This window comes from Montipora foliosa, chromosome 10 (assembly GCF_036669935.1).
Source record: "Montipora foliosa isolate CH-2021 chromosome 10, ASM3666993v2, whole genome shotgun sequence".
NCBI classification, from domain to species: Eukaryota; Metazoa; Cnidaria; class Anthozoa; order Scleractinia; family Acroporidae; genus Montipora; species Montipora foliosa.
Genome location: NC_090878.1, coordinates 13,777,011 through 13,791,289, shown reverse-complemented (window position 1 = coordinate 13,791,289; position 14,279 = coordinate 13,777,011). Strand labels below are relative to the sequence as shown.

General features: G+C 41.2%; 1 protein-coding gene across 2 annotated transcripts in view; it reads left to right on the top strand.

The window, feature by feature from the left end:
• The window catches only part of LOC137973781 (phosphatidylinositol 4-kinase alpha-like), a 37,647-nt gene that overhangs the window by 9,574 nt on the left and 13,794 nt on the right, over positions 1 to 14,279 (top strand). For both annotated transcript variants that reach the window (XM_068820667.1, XM_068820666.1), the window contains exons 10-19: positions 345 to 454; positions 1,470 to 1,920; positions 4,859 to 5,069; positions 5,904 to 6,099; positions 6,263 to 6,347; positions 6,839 to 7,015; positions 8,598 to 8,810; positions 9,448 to 9,616; positions 11,702 to 11,829; positions 13,569 to 13,775. In XM_068820667.1, coding sequence (XP_068676768.1) covers positions 345 to 454; positions 1,470 to 1,920; positions 4,859 to 5,069; positions 5,904 to 6,099; positions 6,263 to 6,347; positions 6,839 to 7,015; positions 8,598 to 8,810; positions 9,448 to 9,616; positions 11,702 to 11,829; positions 13,569 to 13,775 — 1,947 coding nt within the window. The remainder of the gene's footprint in view (positions 1 to 344; positions 455 to 1,469; positions 1,921 to 4,858; positions 5,070 to 5,903; positions 6,100 to 6,262; positions 6,348 to 6,838; positions 7,016 to 8,597; positions 8,811 to 9,447; positions 9,617 to 11,701; positions 11,830 to 13,568; positions 13,776 to 14,279) is intronic.

The following is a 14,279-nucleotide window of genomic DNA, read 5'->3' as shown; positions in this document are numbered from 1 at the left end:
TCATATACTGCAACTGAATATAGTACTTTAGCTGAAGTAACATTTGAAATCATAAGGTTACTTTTACCTACTCAGTTCATTTACTCTCAGTGGCCCTGGCATTAGGTCTCTACAATGTCCTGTCAAGATGTTCTTACCCGAGGTAAATTTCATTGTTCTCTCTCCCAATTCGAGCGCTCTTCGTCACCGAAGATCATGCACACGTCAAATCTTTGCAAATGGCCTTCCACATTTTATCTGGAGTTGTATTTACTATAAGTGGAAGAGCACCTTTGCAGCAGCCTACCTTTCTCTTGCTGACTTGTTCTGTTTTTGAAGACGTGTTGTTTGGTTATTGTCTCTAGGAACAGTGTTATCAGCAGATCATGAACATGTTTATGAAGATCTCCATTGACGCTGGGTCCATGGCGTACTCCACTGAGCCATCTGTTAACGATAAGACAGATGGGTACAGGTGAGGAACACATCATATATATGACAAAGTAATAGGGGATTAGAGCGGTTTTCAGTTGAGGGTCGAAAGTAATTAGCGAATTGCATTGGTTTTGCATCTAGGGCGGTTTTCAATTGAGTGTCCAATTGCTTTGGTTTATGATTACTTCACTCAGTGATTGGTTCAAAGTTCTCTCGCCACTTTTTCAGCCAATCAGAAGTGAAACCAAAACCAATCGTGGCTCGCGCGTGCACATTTCATTTTCCCGCGCTTTGTGCCGGCAACGTGTAATTACTTCGAGTTTTGATTGGTTTACTGGATTGTCTCCGTCCTTTTTGATTGGCCAAAGTAGTTACTTTGGTTTGGGTTTTATGAGACTCTACACTAGAGTGGTTTTCAAGTGAGTGTCGTAAAACCAAAACCAAAGTAAAAGGACGGAGGCAATCCAATAAACCAATCAAAACTCGAAGTAATTACACGTAGCCGACACAAAGCGCGGGATAATGTGCACGCGATCTCCAGATTTCAAGGCAAGCGCCCTAACCGCTGGCCACACTGCCTCCTGGTTTCACTTCTGATTGGTTGAAAAAGTGGCGCGAGAACTTTGAACCAATCACTGAGTGAAGTGATGCAAAACCAAAGCAATTCCCTAATTACTTTGACACTCAATTGAAAAGCACTCTAAGTACCTAAGCGATATTTGCATTTTGCGAAGGCAACTGATGTCTATAACATGAAACAGCAGGCGAGAACAACTTCAGTAAGTGGAGAGAGTGAGATTTTTACGTTGTTTCTTACCGCTGGATTTTCAATCCCTGCACCCGAATGACCCAGCAACATTGCTTGATTTTTATTCTTGCGTGCGCTGCATATCCAGGACTAAATTTTACTGGCAGAAACCCATAAAACTTTTAATGGGAAGACTTTTGTAATGGAAAGCAACATTCTCGTGATCAGCTATTGCGATTTTCATTGCGTGGGTGTGATGTATTTCCTGCAAATCTTCTATTTGTTTGTACATAATTTCTGTTTGCAGACACTGTGGCCTTGCTGTAATCAATGCCTACTCTAATGTCGCCGCAAATCTTGAAGGGGAAACTCAGCTTCAGGATTACCTTGTGCGTCTTTTGGAGCTCTTTGTACAGTTGGGTTTGGAAAGCAAACGTGTCAGCGAAAAGGCACCAGTCGCATTTAAAGCTTCGTCGAGTGCTGGCAATCTTGGTGTCCTTATACCTGTTATATCGATTGTCATGCAGCGCTCACCAGTCATCACTGATCCTAAGCCACGTTTACACAAGCTTTTCCGTGACTTTTGGTTGTATTGTGTTGTCATGGGTTTCGGTGTGGAGGGATCAGGTCTGTGGCCGCATGAATGGTATGACGGAGTCTGTCAGATTGCCCGCAAATCACCTCTTTTGCTTGGTACCGGGCATTTGAGGTCTGAGCTGCTGTATAACTCTGCATTAAGGAATGATTCTGTCAATCCGGTGGGTGAAATCTCAATGATAAGTTTTTCCTCACCCCGTTTAATAGGGAGCTTAATAGGGAGGACGACCACGACGGCTATGAGAACGTTTTTCATTTTGGTACATTTCTTTGCTGCCCTCGTCCTGACAACGACAATTGACCAAATTTGGCCAATGGACGTCGTTGTCAGGACGAGAACAGCAAAGAAATATATCCAAATGTGAAACGCACGTGACAGTCAACGCACGTGCGGACGTGGAGAGCCGTTGGTTGTTCACCATTTACCAAAAAAATCCGGAAATTTCGGTTGGAATGTGGGTAAAGTGATGAAGTCACAAAAACTAAATTTATGAAATTATGAGATTTACTGAGATATTCTGAAAGTACATGATCAAGAATGGCCGCTTGCCATAAATCAGCATATGGTTGCAATATGGCATATTACCCCTTCCATGCTTCCATGCTTCAGTAACGCCATACAAATCCTTGTATTTTTGTCTTGGTTCTAAACCGTTTAGAACAGAGACAAAATTGTAAGGATTTGTATGGAGTCACTGTAGCATGAAAGGGTCAATATCTCATCTCCAAACTGCAATAAGATGCTCATTTTTGGCAAATGGCCATTCTTCATCATGTAGTTTCTGAAGATCTTAATGAATCCCATAATTTCATAATTTTAAATATTTGTGACGTCACACTTTACCACTCTATTCTATGGTAAGCCTATTTTGGTCTTCCCAAACGAAAAATTTCCGGAGAAAACGCGATTTCTCGAAAGGTATTCTAAAATTCCCAAACGGAATTTCCAAACGGAAAACGTGTTTACCATTTGCATTCCTCCATGATTTTGCCTCCCTCCAGACTCTCTCGGTAAACGTTTACGAATTTTGCAAATGGTACACCCCTATCCCAACTAAATTTCCCATTCGGGAGTTTTTTGCTTACCATTTGAACAAACCTAGTACCAACCGGTTTCTGCTTGTAGATGTTATTGCTCATTAAACTGATTGTCGTCCTCGTCTAAGTTCGCTGTTGTTTCCTCCGGATGTCCTCCGTCTCACCGCTTACGCGAGGAGGACGGCTACGAAAACGTTACCTAAAAATATTATTTAATTTTGTCGTTACATTAGTAATTTTTCGCAATTAGTCTAAGTCATTCCGCATGGATAGTATGTGTCAACATTGCGGGAATAAAATTGGTATGAACTTTGTGGTTGTTTTGGAAGACAATTAAAAATGGCTGTGGTCGGGTGCTCACGCCTTCTTCAAGAAAACGTCAAATTCGGTCAATTCACGTCGTTAGGGACCTTAAGATCTACGACAGCGACGATCGACGAAAACGCCACGTCAAAATATAACTTGGCGCTATCATAAGTCTTTCGCGATTACTCAGTCTCGTTCACGCCCTCGGCGAAGTATCCTAAAAATAAATTGGTACGAGCGGTTTCAGAGTGAAAACAGAGAATGAAAGAGTCTCTCGGCTACGGCAACGACAACGCCAAAAAGCAGTAATATTTTTGGTTAACAGAAGTGAAATGCTCGTGCTGCACGTGCGGCACGCTTTTTTGAACATTTCTGTCCCGTACTCGTCAAAACTACTAACGTGAAATGACCAAATTTAAGGTTTTGACGACAACGTGGATAAACTACAGTAAATCTTTCAGTCTCACTCTTTACTTCAAATCCGTCCGTACCAATCCAGTTGTAAGACACTTCGCCCATATTGTATAATATAAACAAGATGGAATAATCATGAAATACTTAGAATAGCTCAAACTTATATTTTGAAGTGCCATTTTCGTCGTCGTAGCAGTCGTGGTATCTTGAACTGCCTAATCTCTGTTTTCAGGACGAGGACGGCAAAGAAATGTACCAAATGTAAAACGAACGTGTAGAGCCTTTTTTTTTTTTGTTCATTAAGCCCAATGTTTTGTGGCGTTCTCTCAGCCGTTGTCGTGGTCCTTGCTTAAACTCCTTATTTTTCCATAGATGAACCATGCATGTGCAAGATGGCTGCATCTCCCTTTTGAATATTTCAAAATACCTACAATATTGCACAGAAAAAAAAAGGAGGAACTCAACCTTCCTTCTTCCTTAAAATTAAAGCCCTGGCCAAACGAGAGCGAGAGTTGACGAGAGTGTAACTCTCGCTCACCGGCTCTCGTTTGGCCAGGAACTCTCATCCACTCACGGCTACTCTCGTAGGCTCTCAAGAGCTGTCATCGAATTTGAACCAGTTCAAATTCAAATTTTTCATGAGAGGTAGGGAGAGTTTTGTCTCGTTTCGCCACGCCCGAGAGTTTGAGCGATAGTCTTGCGGTCAGCAGTTACTGATTTTTTCCCAGCGGCCTCAGATATAAAAAAAAAAAGAAAAAATAATATGGCGTCGGATTCGGGGACCAAGAACAACGCCAAGGCTGAATAGAGCGGCTGGCTAGTTGCCAAGGGTTTCCCAGGGTGGTTCCCAGGCTCGCTCTTTGGTTTGCGCGTGAAACGCTCAACCAACTCTCATCAACTCTCGCTCTCGTTTGGCCCGGACAAAGCGCTGCGCGCTATTTTCCCCTACTGAAATATGAATGTGGGGTGGTCCTTGGTTTTTTGTTAACACAAAAATAGGCGAGCCCGCTCAGTTCTTTCTGTTGTGATTAACATCACGTTTGAGCTTCATAGATTTCTAACTTAAACAATAATAGTTTGTTTCAAATTTCTTGGTAGTTAATTGGTTCATTTATTTAAATTACAATTTACAGAGTTTATAGAGTTCTAAGAATATAAAACTATGTTTTTATTTGTCATTTTATTAAGTTATTTGTGCAACTTAAAGTACAAAATGAAGGTTACTGGGTGTGCGTGGTGGCTAAAGTAACCTATGCTTTCTTTTTTGCCACTATGTGTGAAATTCTCGTGAACCACACATGAAAAATTTGGGAGATACCCTGGATATCCTCTTTTCCTTAGGCTGAACTAAACGAAGTGCGCACATCTTTGCTTGAGACCCTTGGGAATCCGCAAGAAATCATTGCACTCGTCAACAAGTTGAATTTTGGTCAATGTACCTATCTGCTGTCCGTTTATCGACTGGAATCTCTCAGAGTCTCGTCAGATCCTGGAATGTTTTATTCTATCTTTGATTATTTAGAGGACAGAGCTATCGAAAAGGATAAAGCCGGTAAGATGGTTGGGTTAATCGTGGAAGTTATTTTATTGTATCTGTTGTTTCGTGTCCGCTTGTTCCAGCTCGTTTCATAGTTTCCTTGACTTGCCGTTGTTCCCTCTTATGTGGGATCATTCAGCCTGACCTTTTTAGAGATATCAGTGCCAAGGCGGCGACTAGAGATTAGAGACTGGGAAGCTTCAGCAACGACAACGGCGACATGAACGAGAACGTCACAAATTTGCATATTTAGTGGGCAAAAACAATAGCTTTGCACGCTCTGAACGTGCGTTTTTCATTTTTGTCCATTTCTTTGCCGTCGTCAGCAAAACAACGGCGTGAAATGACCAAATTTGACGTTTTTATGGAGGACTTCAGCACTTAAAGTTTCATTTTCTCCCCTAAATTAAGCGCCGCTCATAACGTTTTCATTCCTGAGGGACTGCCATACCTTTCTCACATTAAAAAACTTGGAATACGTAGTCGTGAAGTGATTACAATAATGAGAATTTATGTTTTGAGATGATGTTCTCGTTGCCGCTCCCGTCGTCGTTGCTAAAGCTCCCTACTTTACGATCTACGACGGCGACATCGTCGAAAACGTCACTTCCAAATATGACTTTGCACTGGCGTAAGTCTTCCGCAATTATTCCATCTCGTTCGGTTTGCACAATACTATATCCTCAGTTATTTTAAAGTGCTGCTATAACCAATTTTTATTTTTATTTGGATTTCAAAACAATGTTAACTAAACAGTAAGTGATCCACGTTTTTAAGCCTTGATTTCAAAAAGGCACCGATGCGTGGTTTATTTTTTTTCTTACTCATTTAAGTTTGTTGATGTTGTAGGCATTTGGCAGTGTATTTCTGCTGTTGGTGACAAGGTTTTCTCAGTTTTTCTGACGGTGATGTCCAACAAACCCAGGACGATAGAAAGAGAAGTTGAACTGGAGAGACATGCGCAGTTCCTGCTTGTCAAATTTAATCACCTCCAGAAAAGGATCCGGCGTGTAGCCGACAAATATCTTTCATCATTTGTTGACAAGTAAGAAAGTAGAAGCAGGTCTTTAGGGCGGTTGACTTTGAGTGAGGAAGACCCTTGTATCGCTCAGTGGTTTGTAGTTAACCGAAAGCCAAGGATATTTCTGCTGACAGATTCTTGCTATCTGATAGATTGTAAGACTGACGTATTGATATTTTTCAAACAGGTTTCCTCATCTTTTGTGGAATGGTAGAGTTCTCCACTTTATGTTGGACTTACTTCAGGAACTTTCCCAGTGCTTGAATCATCCGGTAATTCATTGGCATGTTCGTTCGTTCGTTCGTTCAGTTCATTCATTCATTTTCTCATGTCTTTTATCTCATATCAAGACAGCATCAGGCCAAAAAATTATTAATAATTTGCTCTATATCTGTTGAAAATAGCTAACCCTCGAGCACGCGCTAGTTTAGTTTAGCCTGTTTAACGCGAGAAAAAAGGGCAGTATATATTTGTCAGTGTTAGCGGTCTTTGTCTTTGATACGTTTTCGTGGATGCCTCGAAGAAGACAGCAAGCCAATTGTCCAAGCTGTTACAAATGTAAAACAACCAACCAATTACAAAGCAATGATTTTGAAAGCAAATGATCCAGTCTATCTTCTCCTAGCTCCTTTGTGTTAGTAACAGCACATTGTGAATTCTGAGTAGATCGAAACCTAAAGGAACACAAAAACCAGGCGAATTTCTTTTGTATAATCGCAACTACCGAGGTTATGTCCTTACGTTTGTCTGTGTACTGTTTTAGAACGAGAACCATCAAGCCATAGAGATCAATGTACCTAACAGTGTTCCATTTAGTTTGGTCGTTTCTGAGGAGATGGATGGTCGAGAGGGGACTGTGAGAGACTTCGCCGCTCGATGCAGTGGTATTATCATGGAGGCTATCAAATGGGCGCCAGAAACAACACGATCTCTGCTTCAGGTTTGCATGATGGAGTACTTTTGGTTCATGCATGCAGAGGTTGACTCTCCCCCCCTTCGCAGGCACTTTATTCCCTGCTAGCAGATGTCTCTCTTTTCTTTTGCTTTCTCGGGACTGACGGGACGAGTACTAGAAAAGAGGCCTCTACCATGGGTCGAAACTCACTGTATTGAGCATGCGTGGCAGTTACTTAGCGACCGAATCCTCGCGTGATACTTCATGTTGTGTTGGCTCACTTAACAACAGCGGAATAAATGCAAAAGGAGCGCAGGACACAGTGGGCTCAAGTCACAGTCAGCAAATATACAATGGGGCATGCGCGGTTTGAAGAGCGCCGTTCAAGGTGTGGACGGCATAGGTATATTTTCATCGTACTCGTCAACCCAGCGAACACAAAAGAAAAGAGACATCTGCTGTCAGGGAAAGACACTTAACTGTTATGGTTTTCAAACTCGGTCCACATTACCGAGGCGATCATAAGCACAACCAACACACGAAGACTCGTGCATGTTCAGCTGATGTCTTTTGCCTCAACATATGGTCCGGTAGTATTCAAGACTCTACTGAGTTTGCGTATGTTGCTTAGGCTTTAGTATCCTTGCGTCGCTGATGAAGGCAATGGCTGTAGAGTTGAACTCTTTGGAGAAATGCTCAGTGGTGTTAGCTCTCCCTTTTGAAGTGATGATCACAATTTAGAATTAATTTGCTTTTACATTACCCTGTTCAAACCAAAACAAGGAGTCAAACATTTTAAAAAATGAATACATAGGGTTTTTCCGACTAAAAGAAATAAAATCCATTCTGAACATCACTTCCTTTACATTGAAGTGCGAGTTTTCAGTTTTAAAGTCAATTTGGAAAAATTTCGAGCATTTTTAATTTATTTATTTTTCTTTAATTTAAACCGGACTTTTTGTTGAATCGTAAGCGCCGTAGGTCTCGTGTTCAGAATAGTCCTTATACTCACTGCAGCTCACATGTCAGTTTGAAAGTCGTCAATGGCCGCATTTTACTAGAGACACGAGATCCGTCCAGACGAAAATGGATAGTTTGTTGAGACGTATTGTGCGTCTTGTGCCCGTCTTTATACTAGACGAATTTAACAGACGCGGAGAAAAAATGCAAAATGTTTGCCCAAGTTTGTCCAGACCATAGTTAATAGAGGAGAATGGTTAGGAAGCTCGGCAAACATCAAAGGAGCAAACAAAGCAGCCAAGATTTAGGTTGGAAAGTCCACTACCGTGCACAATCTTTTGTTTTGCGCTCATACACTATGCATGAATTACGTAACCAACACGTTTCTATTGGTTAGTTCTTCAGTACGGAGTAAACAACCATTGTGTTTTGTGCACGGTCAAGGCCAGAAAAGTGAACAAAAACCTACAACAAAGAAAGTTGTCGGGTTTCCTAACCATTCTCCTCTATTAACTATGTCCAGACGAAGTTTCGGTCTCTAATGTAAAAACGGTCAATGTCACGCCTGTTAGCAAATTCTCTCTTGGAGGCGCGAAGGAATTTTTAATCGAGCACGTGCAAGGTAAAAGTGTGTCAGTTCTTGTCTCCTTCGATTTATGTGTTGCAGGATTATATCATGAAGTTAGAGAATGCTTCACAAGGCGTCGCCCATCACACGGGTCTTTCTCTTGCAACAGAGAATGTGCTACAGTTTGCTGGGTTAAACCCATCATCTGTTGCTGTCAGTAAAGTTTTTCTGGATAAGCGACCAAACTGTGTTAAGCAGGATTCTTCTCAGATGGTGGCCGGTCTTTCGTTGAGGAATCGATATTTAGGAGAGGTAGAAAGTCTGGTGATTTTTTTTTTTTTTTACTTTTACATTTGCCCAACTTTCACTTTTTCAAACCGACTCCACCTATCAGTTTTGGCATGTCACTGAAGTAGAAGGCTACTCCAGTTGTTGGGGGATGCTTCTTCAATTCCCACTCTGTCCACTGGATAGATGTGTCTTTGATGGTTTCAGATTTTATTCTATATAAACTTTTGTGATTAGCCAACTGGCCTGGGTTGTTCAAAAGGCGGCGGCGCTATCCACCGGTTAAATCTCTCTCTAGCGGTTAAGCGCCCGGCAGGAGAACTGAGTTATCCGTTTCGGAATGATTCAACCAGTTTATAGGGCTATGGCAAAGATAATCAGTCACCTTCTGCCATTTCTGCTCCTACCAAAGCCCCTGTAAGCCGACGCAATGACGTTATCCAATGAATAGTACACTGTGTATAAAGTTATCCTCCCTTCGAATAACTGGTTCCCGTTCCCGTTCCTTGGACCCGATTAAACGCTTCTTTTAACCCCTTAAATTTCAAGCTTTCAATTCCACCATGAATAAGTTCTTCGTTTCCTCAACCCTTGTATTATCTGGACGTTAAATGAGTAATTGCACCTACCGAGAAGACTGGCCTGCTTTCCTCTATACCAGGTTGCGGGAATGCGAGAAGTCCTGTCCTGTCAGACTTTAAATGATCAGGATCCAAATGTAGCCCTTTCAGCTGCGTTAAATCAACAGTTAATTGAGGCAAAGGAAAGCAGTGAAGATGCTTTTGTGGCGGCCATGTTTAGAGCTTCTGCCTTTCTCATAACCTCAGAAGGTAAGTTCGAATTTTCGTGTAATGTTGAGCAGTCTTTGTTGGAATAGAATAGAATAGAATAAACGTAATAAACTCGGGTAAATCACTTTGACACCCCATTGGTTATGGTCACGTAACCGGAATTGGCCGGTTTACGCCAGCTTCCAAAAACTCGGCTTAGGGGCCCGTTTCTCGAAAGTCCCGAAACTTTACGGGCCATTTTCGGTGTCACAATTCCCTTTGTATCTCAAGAACGGAGAGGATTTAAGTCGTCAAACTTCACAGTTATTTTTCTTTTTGTTACCTTGAAATCGTTTTAAAAGATCGGCTTTCCAGAACAAGCGGTTTGTAGTTTCACAAATGGCTTTTCGGGCCATTGGTCATGGTCACATATCCGGGATTGGCCGGTTTACACCAGCTTCCAAAAACTCGGCCCGTTTCTTCAAAGTCCCGAATATTTTTTTGCCCTTTGCGAGTGTCACAGTACCCTCTCTATCTAAAGAACGGAGAGGTTTTAAGACAACAAACTCCAGAATCATTTTGCCTTTTGTTTTGTTAAAACATTTTCAAATACCAGCTTAACCAAACAAGTGGGTGGCAGTTTCATAATAGACCTTATTCACGATAGCCGCCATGTTGGATTTGCCTTTATCATGCAAATTAGCTACACACTTCTGAGGGGGCAAACAACGCAAGTTCGAGAGGTTACAACGAACATCTTAGCCACACAGATGATTAGTTTTACGTTCATTGATGTTTATCACCTAAGTAGTAAAATAGAATGCTTACACAAGTTACTTCGATGTTTTTTTTAGTGAAAAATGAGCAGATAACGAGGTAGAAAGTCAAAATGTCGGAGGTAATCAAAAGATATAAAATTATTATAAAAGGTACTTAATTCTAAATTCTAAAATTTACTTTTAGCAATGTTAATTCAATATTTTGACAAGCCGATTTTCTGCAATTTGCCTTTACTCCAATGTTTGCCCCCCAGCATAACACATGGCTAATTTACATGACAATTTGAAAACCAACATGGCGGCTATCGTGAATAAGGGCTATTGGCTTTTCAGGCTCAAAAGGTTTTCGGGACCTTCGAGAAACGGGGCCCCAGGTACCTATCTGTCCAATGGCCCCGAAAAGCCATCCTTTTAAACAACTATCTGCTTATTGTGAAAAGAAAATAATTAACCGTGGAGTTTCATGCCTTTAAAGTACCCCTACTGAAACGCGTACATTTTGAGTTGAATCTCCACCTATATCAAACTTGTTTTGCTTTCACTTCTAAATGTAACCTGTAACGCGCGGCGCTATAAAACTTAACAAAACCAAAAGTCGCTCGTCATACGGCGACGTTAGTGTGAGGCATGTCTCTGTTCATGAGGGGACTTCACAAACTGCTTTAAATCGCGACAAAAGTGTTTTTAAACCTTGAATGGAACGTAGTTCGTGACGGACTCTTAACTGTCTCGGCTTCGGGACAAACAACTTCCAATTTTTTCAACTTGTGCGACTGTTAGAAGTGAAAGAGCAAGAAAAATTTGCGAAATAAGAAAAAAAGTAAGGGGACTTAAAACTTCTTTATTTTGAAGATATAGCGGGAGGGATTAGAAGCACCCGAAAAACGTCCGTGAAACCTCGAGTCCTTTCGTGCGTTTCTCGCGAAAGCCTCGAATCTTCTCGGGCATATTTCGGGTACTACAGATCACTTTGAGAGAAATGTGTTAATGAAAACTTACTAATAGACCAGATTTGAGAACAAGCATATAGATAAATAACTTGTTAAGCACATTTAAATATGTATATAGGAAATGCGTTAGATAATCCATTACCATTACCAAGCAGATTAACAGAATTTTTTACAGGTTTTACAATATTAGTATTTCGGGCTAAAACGTCTTTCCCGATTGCCGCTCTTATTTGTCCTTTTGTGATTTGCGAAAAGGTTTAACTATAATTTAGCACGTTTACAACGTATGTTATCCCCACCACCATAGCTATTTCAGGTGGGTGACTGTCAAATATTAATATGCGATTCAACAAAGAAACTGTCATCTTTAGGTGCTAAAAATCGCGTTCTGATTGTTTTCAACGTTTTCTTTTTAGCCGTTGATCGTAATATGCTTCGTAATATTTGCTGGAGCCCTGCAGATGTTTTTACTAAGTTGTCAATGTCCACGGCAGTGAACTGCTGGGAGTGGATCATGGGAGCGAGACAGGACCTTGAGCTACAAGTAACTTTACAGTTTCATTTCCACTTACGACTCTGTTTCAAGCCTGAATGTATGGCCTTGTTAAATGCGTTGGTCATAACCAAGAGAAAATGAGGGGACAGAGAGGGAGACTCAAGGCGTTGGCCGGGATATGTTATGTCCACGAAAGTTATTTTTAGACGAGCGGAAGTCTTTGTTCTAGGGGAAGTCTGTCTTCCGAGACGTCCGCATGCAGTCTTGCTTCGCTCTCAGGTTCTTAGTGAAAAGAGAAAATGATGGCGCACGTGGAAGGCTGATGAATATGTATTTTCTTTCAAACATCGGACCGAGGTTGGCCTGCATGCGGACGTCTCGAAAGACTTCTGCTTGTCTAAAAATAACTTTCGTGGACATGACATATCCCAAGGGCTGGACCGGGAGCTTCCTTCTCTGTCCCCTCATTTTCTCTTGTCATAACCAAATGACGACACGGCTTCAGAAATACAATAATTGCCAACTACCTTTCGCGCCCAGTGGCTGTTTTTTTTTTTTTAACTCAGTGAGTGCACAGACAGCAAGCAGCCAAAGTTCTATAATATTTGCTGGTGTCTAGCTCTTCTCTCTTTGGCATTCTTGAGGAGAGAAATTCCTGCAAATTCGCAGGATTTTCTTAAGGGCGCTAAACAACTCCTTGTAGCGCAGAAGTGAGGGTTTTTTTGTCTTAATTTTCCACTGTGAGTGTCCTATATTATATCTACATAGTTGCAGTTCGTACACCTTGACAATTTTATCAGTCATTTACTTTTTGATCAGTATTAACTGAAGAGGACGAACACATGAAAACTTAGCAGACGTTAATTTATTGCTTGCTCATTTACTCAGTTTGGCAAATCAAGAAATTCAGTTGTCTTCATATTGGCTGTGGCGACTGTAGTTTTGAAAAAAAGGTTCACGACAACTTGTATGATCCTAATTAAAATAAGAAAAGTTGAAAAGTACAGTAAAATTGAAGAGAGTGCTGTGCTAATAACACAGGGTTGAGTAAGAAAAACGTACGAGTGTAATTCAAAGCTGACTTTAATCCGACATAAAGCCATGGCCAAAGGAGAGTGAGAGTTAATGAGAGTTGACGAGAGTTGAAATTCACGCTCTTGTTTGGCCAGGAACTATCGTCAACTCTTGCTCTCGTTTGGCCAACTCTCGATCACTGTCATCGACTCTCAAGAGTTTCAGCTCTCGTTAACTCTCATGAAATCTCTCTCTCGTTTGGCCAGGACTTAGTAGGGAGTTTAAGAAACGTCTACGGCAAGGTCAGGTGGATGGAATAATCGCGAAAGACTTACGAATGTGCAAAGTTATATTTTGAGATAACGTCGACGTCTTTCGTCGACGTCACCCTCGTAGATCATAAAGTCGCTAATGACAATTATTTCAGCCTTAGAGCGGTTTTCAATCCAGTGTCTAAAGTAATTAGCGAATTGCTTTGGCTTTGCATTACTTCACTCAGTGATTGGTTCAAAGTTCTCGCGCCACGTTTTCAACCAATCCGAAGTGACTCGCGCGTGCACATTTTCCCGCGCTTTGTGCCGGCTACGTGTAATTACTTCGAGTTTTGATTGGTTTACTGGATTGTCTTTGTCCTTTTTGATTGGCCAAAATTAATTGCGTTGGTTTTGGTTTTACTACACTTGATTGAAACTTGCTCTAAAAGTAAGAGTACAATAAGAGGATATTGGCAAAATCTTTTCAACTAGAAATCAATTAAAACTTTTATGTTTCAGCTTTTGAGTAAAATCAGTGCCGCCTGGCAGTGGACTGTGTGTAGGAGGGTGGGGCTGTTTGCTACCGATATACAGGTGGAGAATCCATTGTCAGCGTTCTCAGAAAACAGATCCCCGCCAACTCCCCCAAATGTTGTGCCGCACGATATTTGGATCAAGTTTCTGGTGCGAAGATTTGAAGTCATTAAGTACTACAGTCATGATCAGGTAGGAGTCTGGAGACCGGAAATGCGAATGGACCAATCAGAATGAGCCCGGCAATTGTTTTACGCAATCATAGAGAGCCTTGCTAAATAGACTACTTCATCGATACGGCGGCCATTTTGATTTTCAGTAGCTATTACAGAATGCCCAAGGGGCAAATGCGTTTTAATTTGCCTCCTGAGCATCCCATAATATCTTTTTAAACAATAGCCAACAAATTGTGCTTTTAACCCGTTTTGAACGTACGGTAAACATCAGATCCACATGTTGCGTACTTCATTGGTGCTGAATATGGTAAAAATCGTTCTTGCTTTTCGGACGGGAATTTTGTTTCACCTCCTTGAAACAACGTTTTCGCTGCAAGAAAAAGGCTAATACTGAAATACCTTATTCCTCCCTTTATTAATTGACCTAAAATAGACTTTATTGTTCTTGTTTTAAGCTGATTATTCAGTTTAAAGCATAATTTTTTCTAGAGATGGTCTCGCATTTTTAAAATTTCATAGA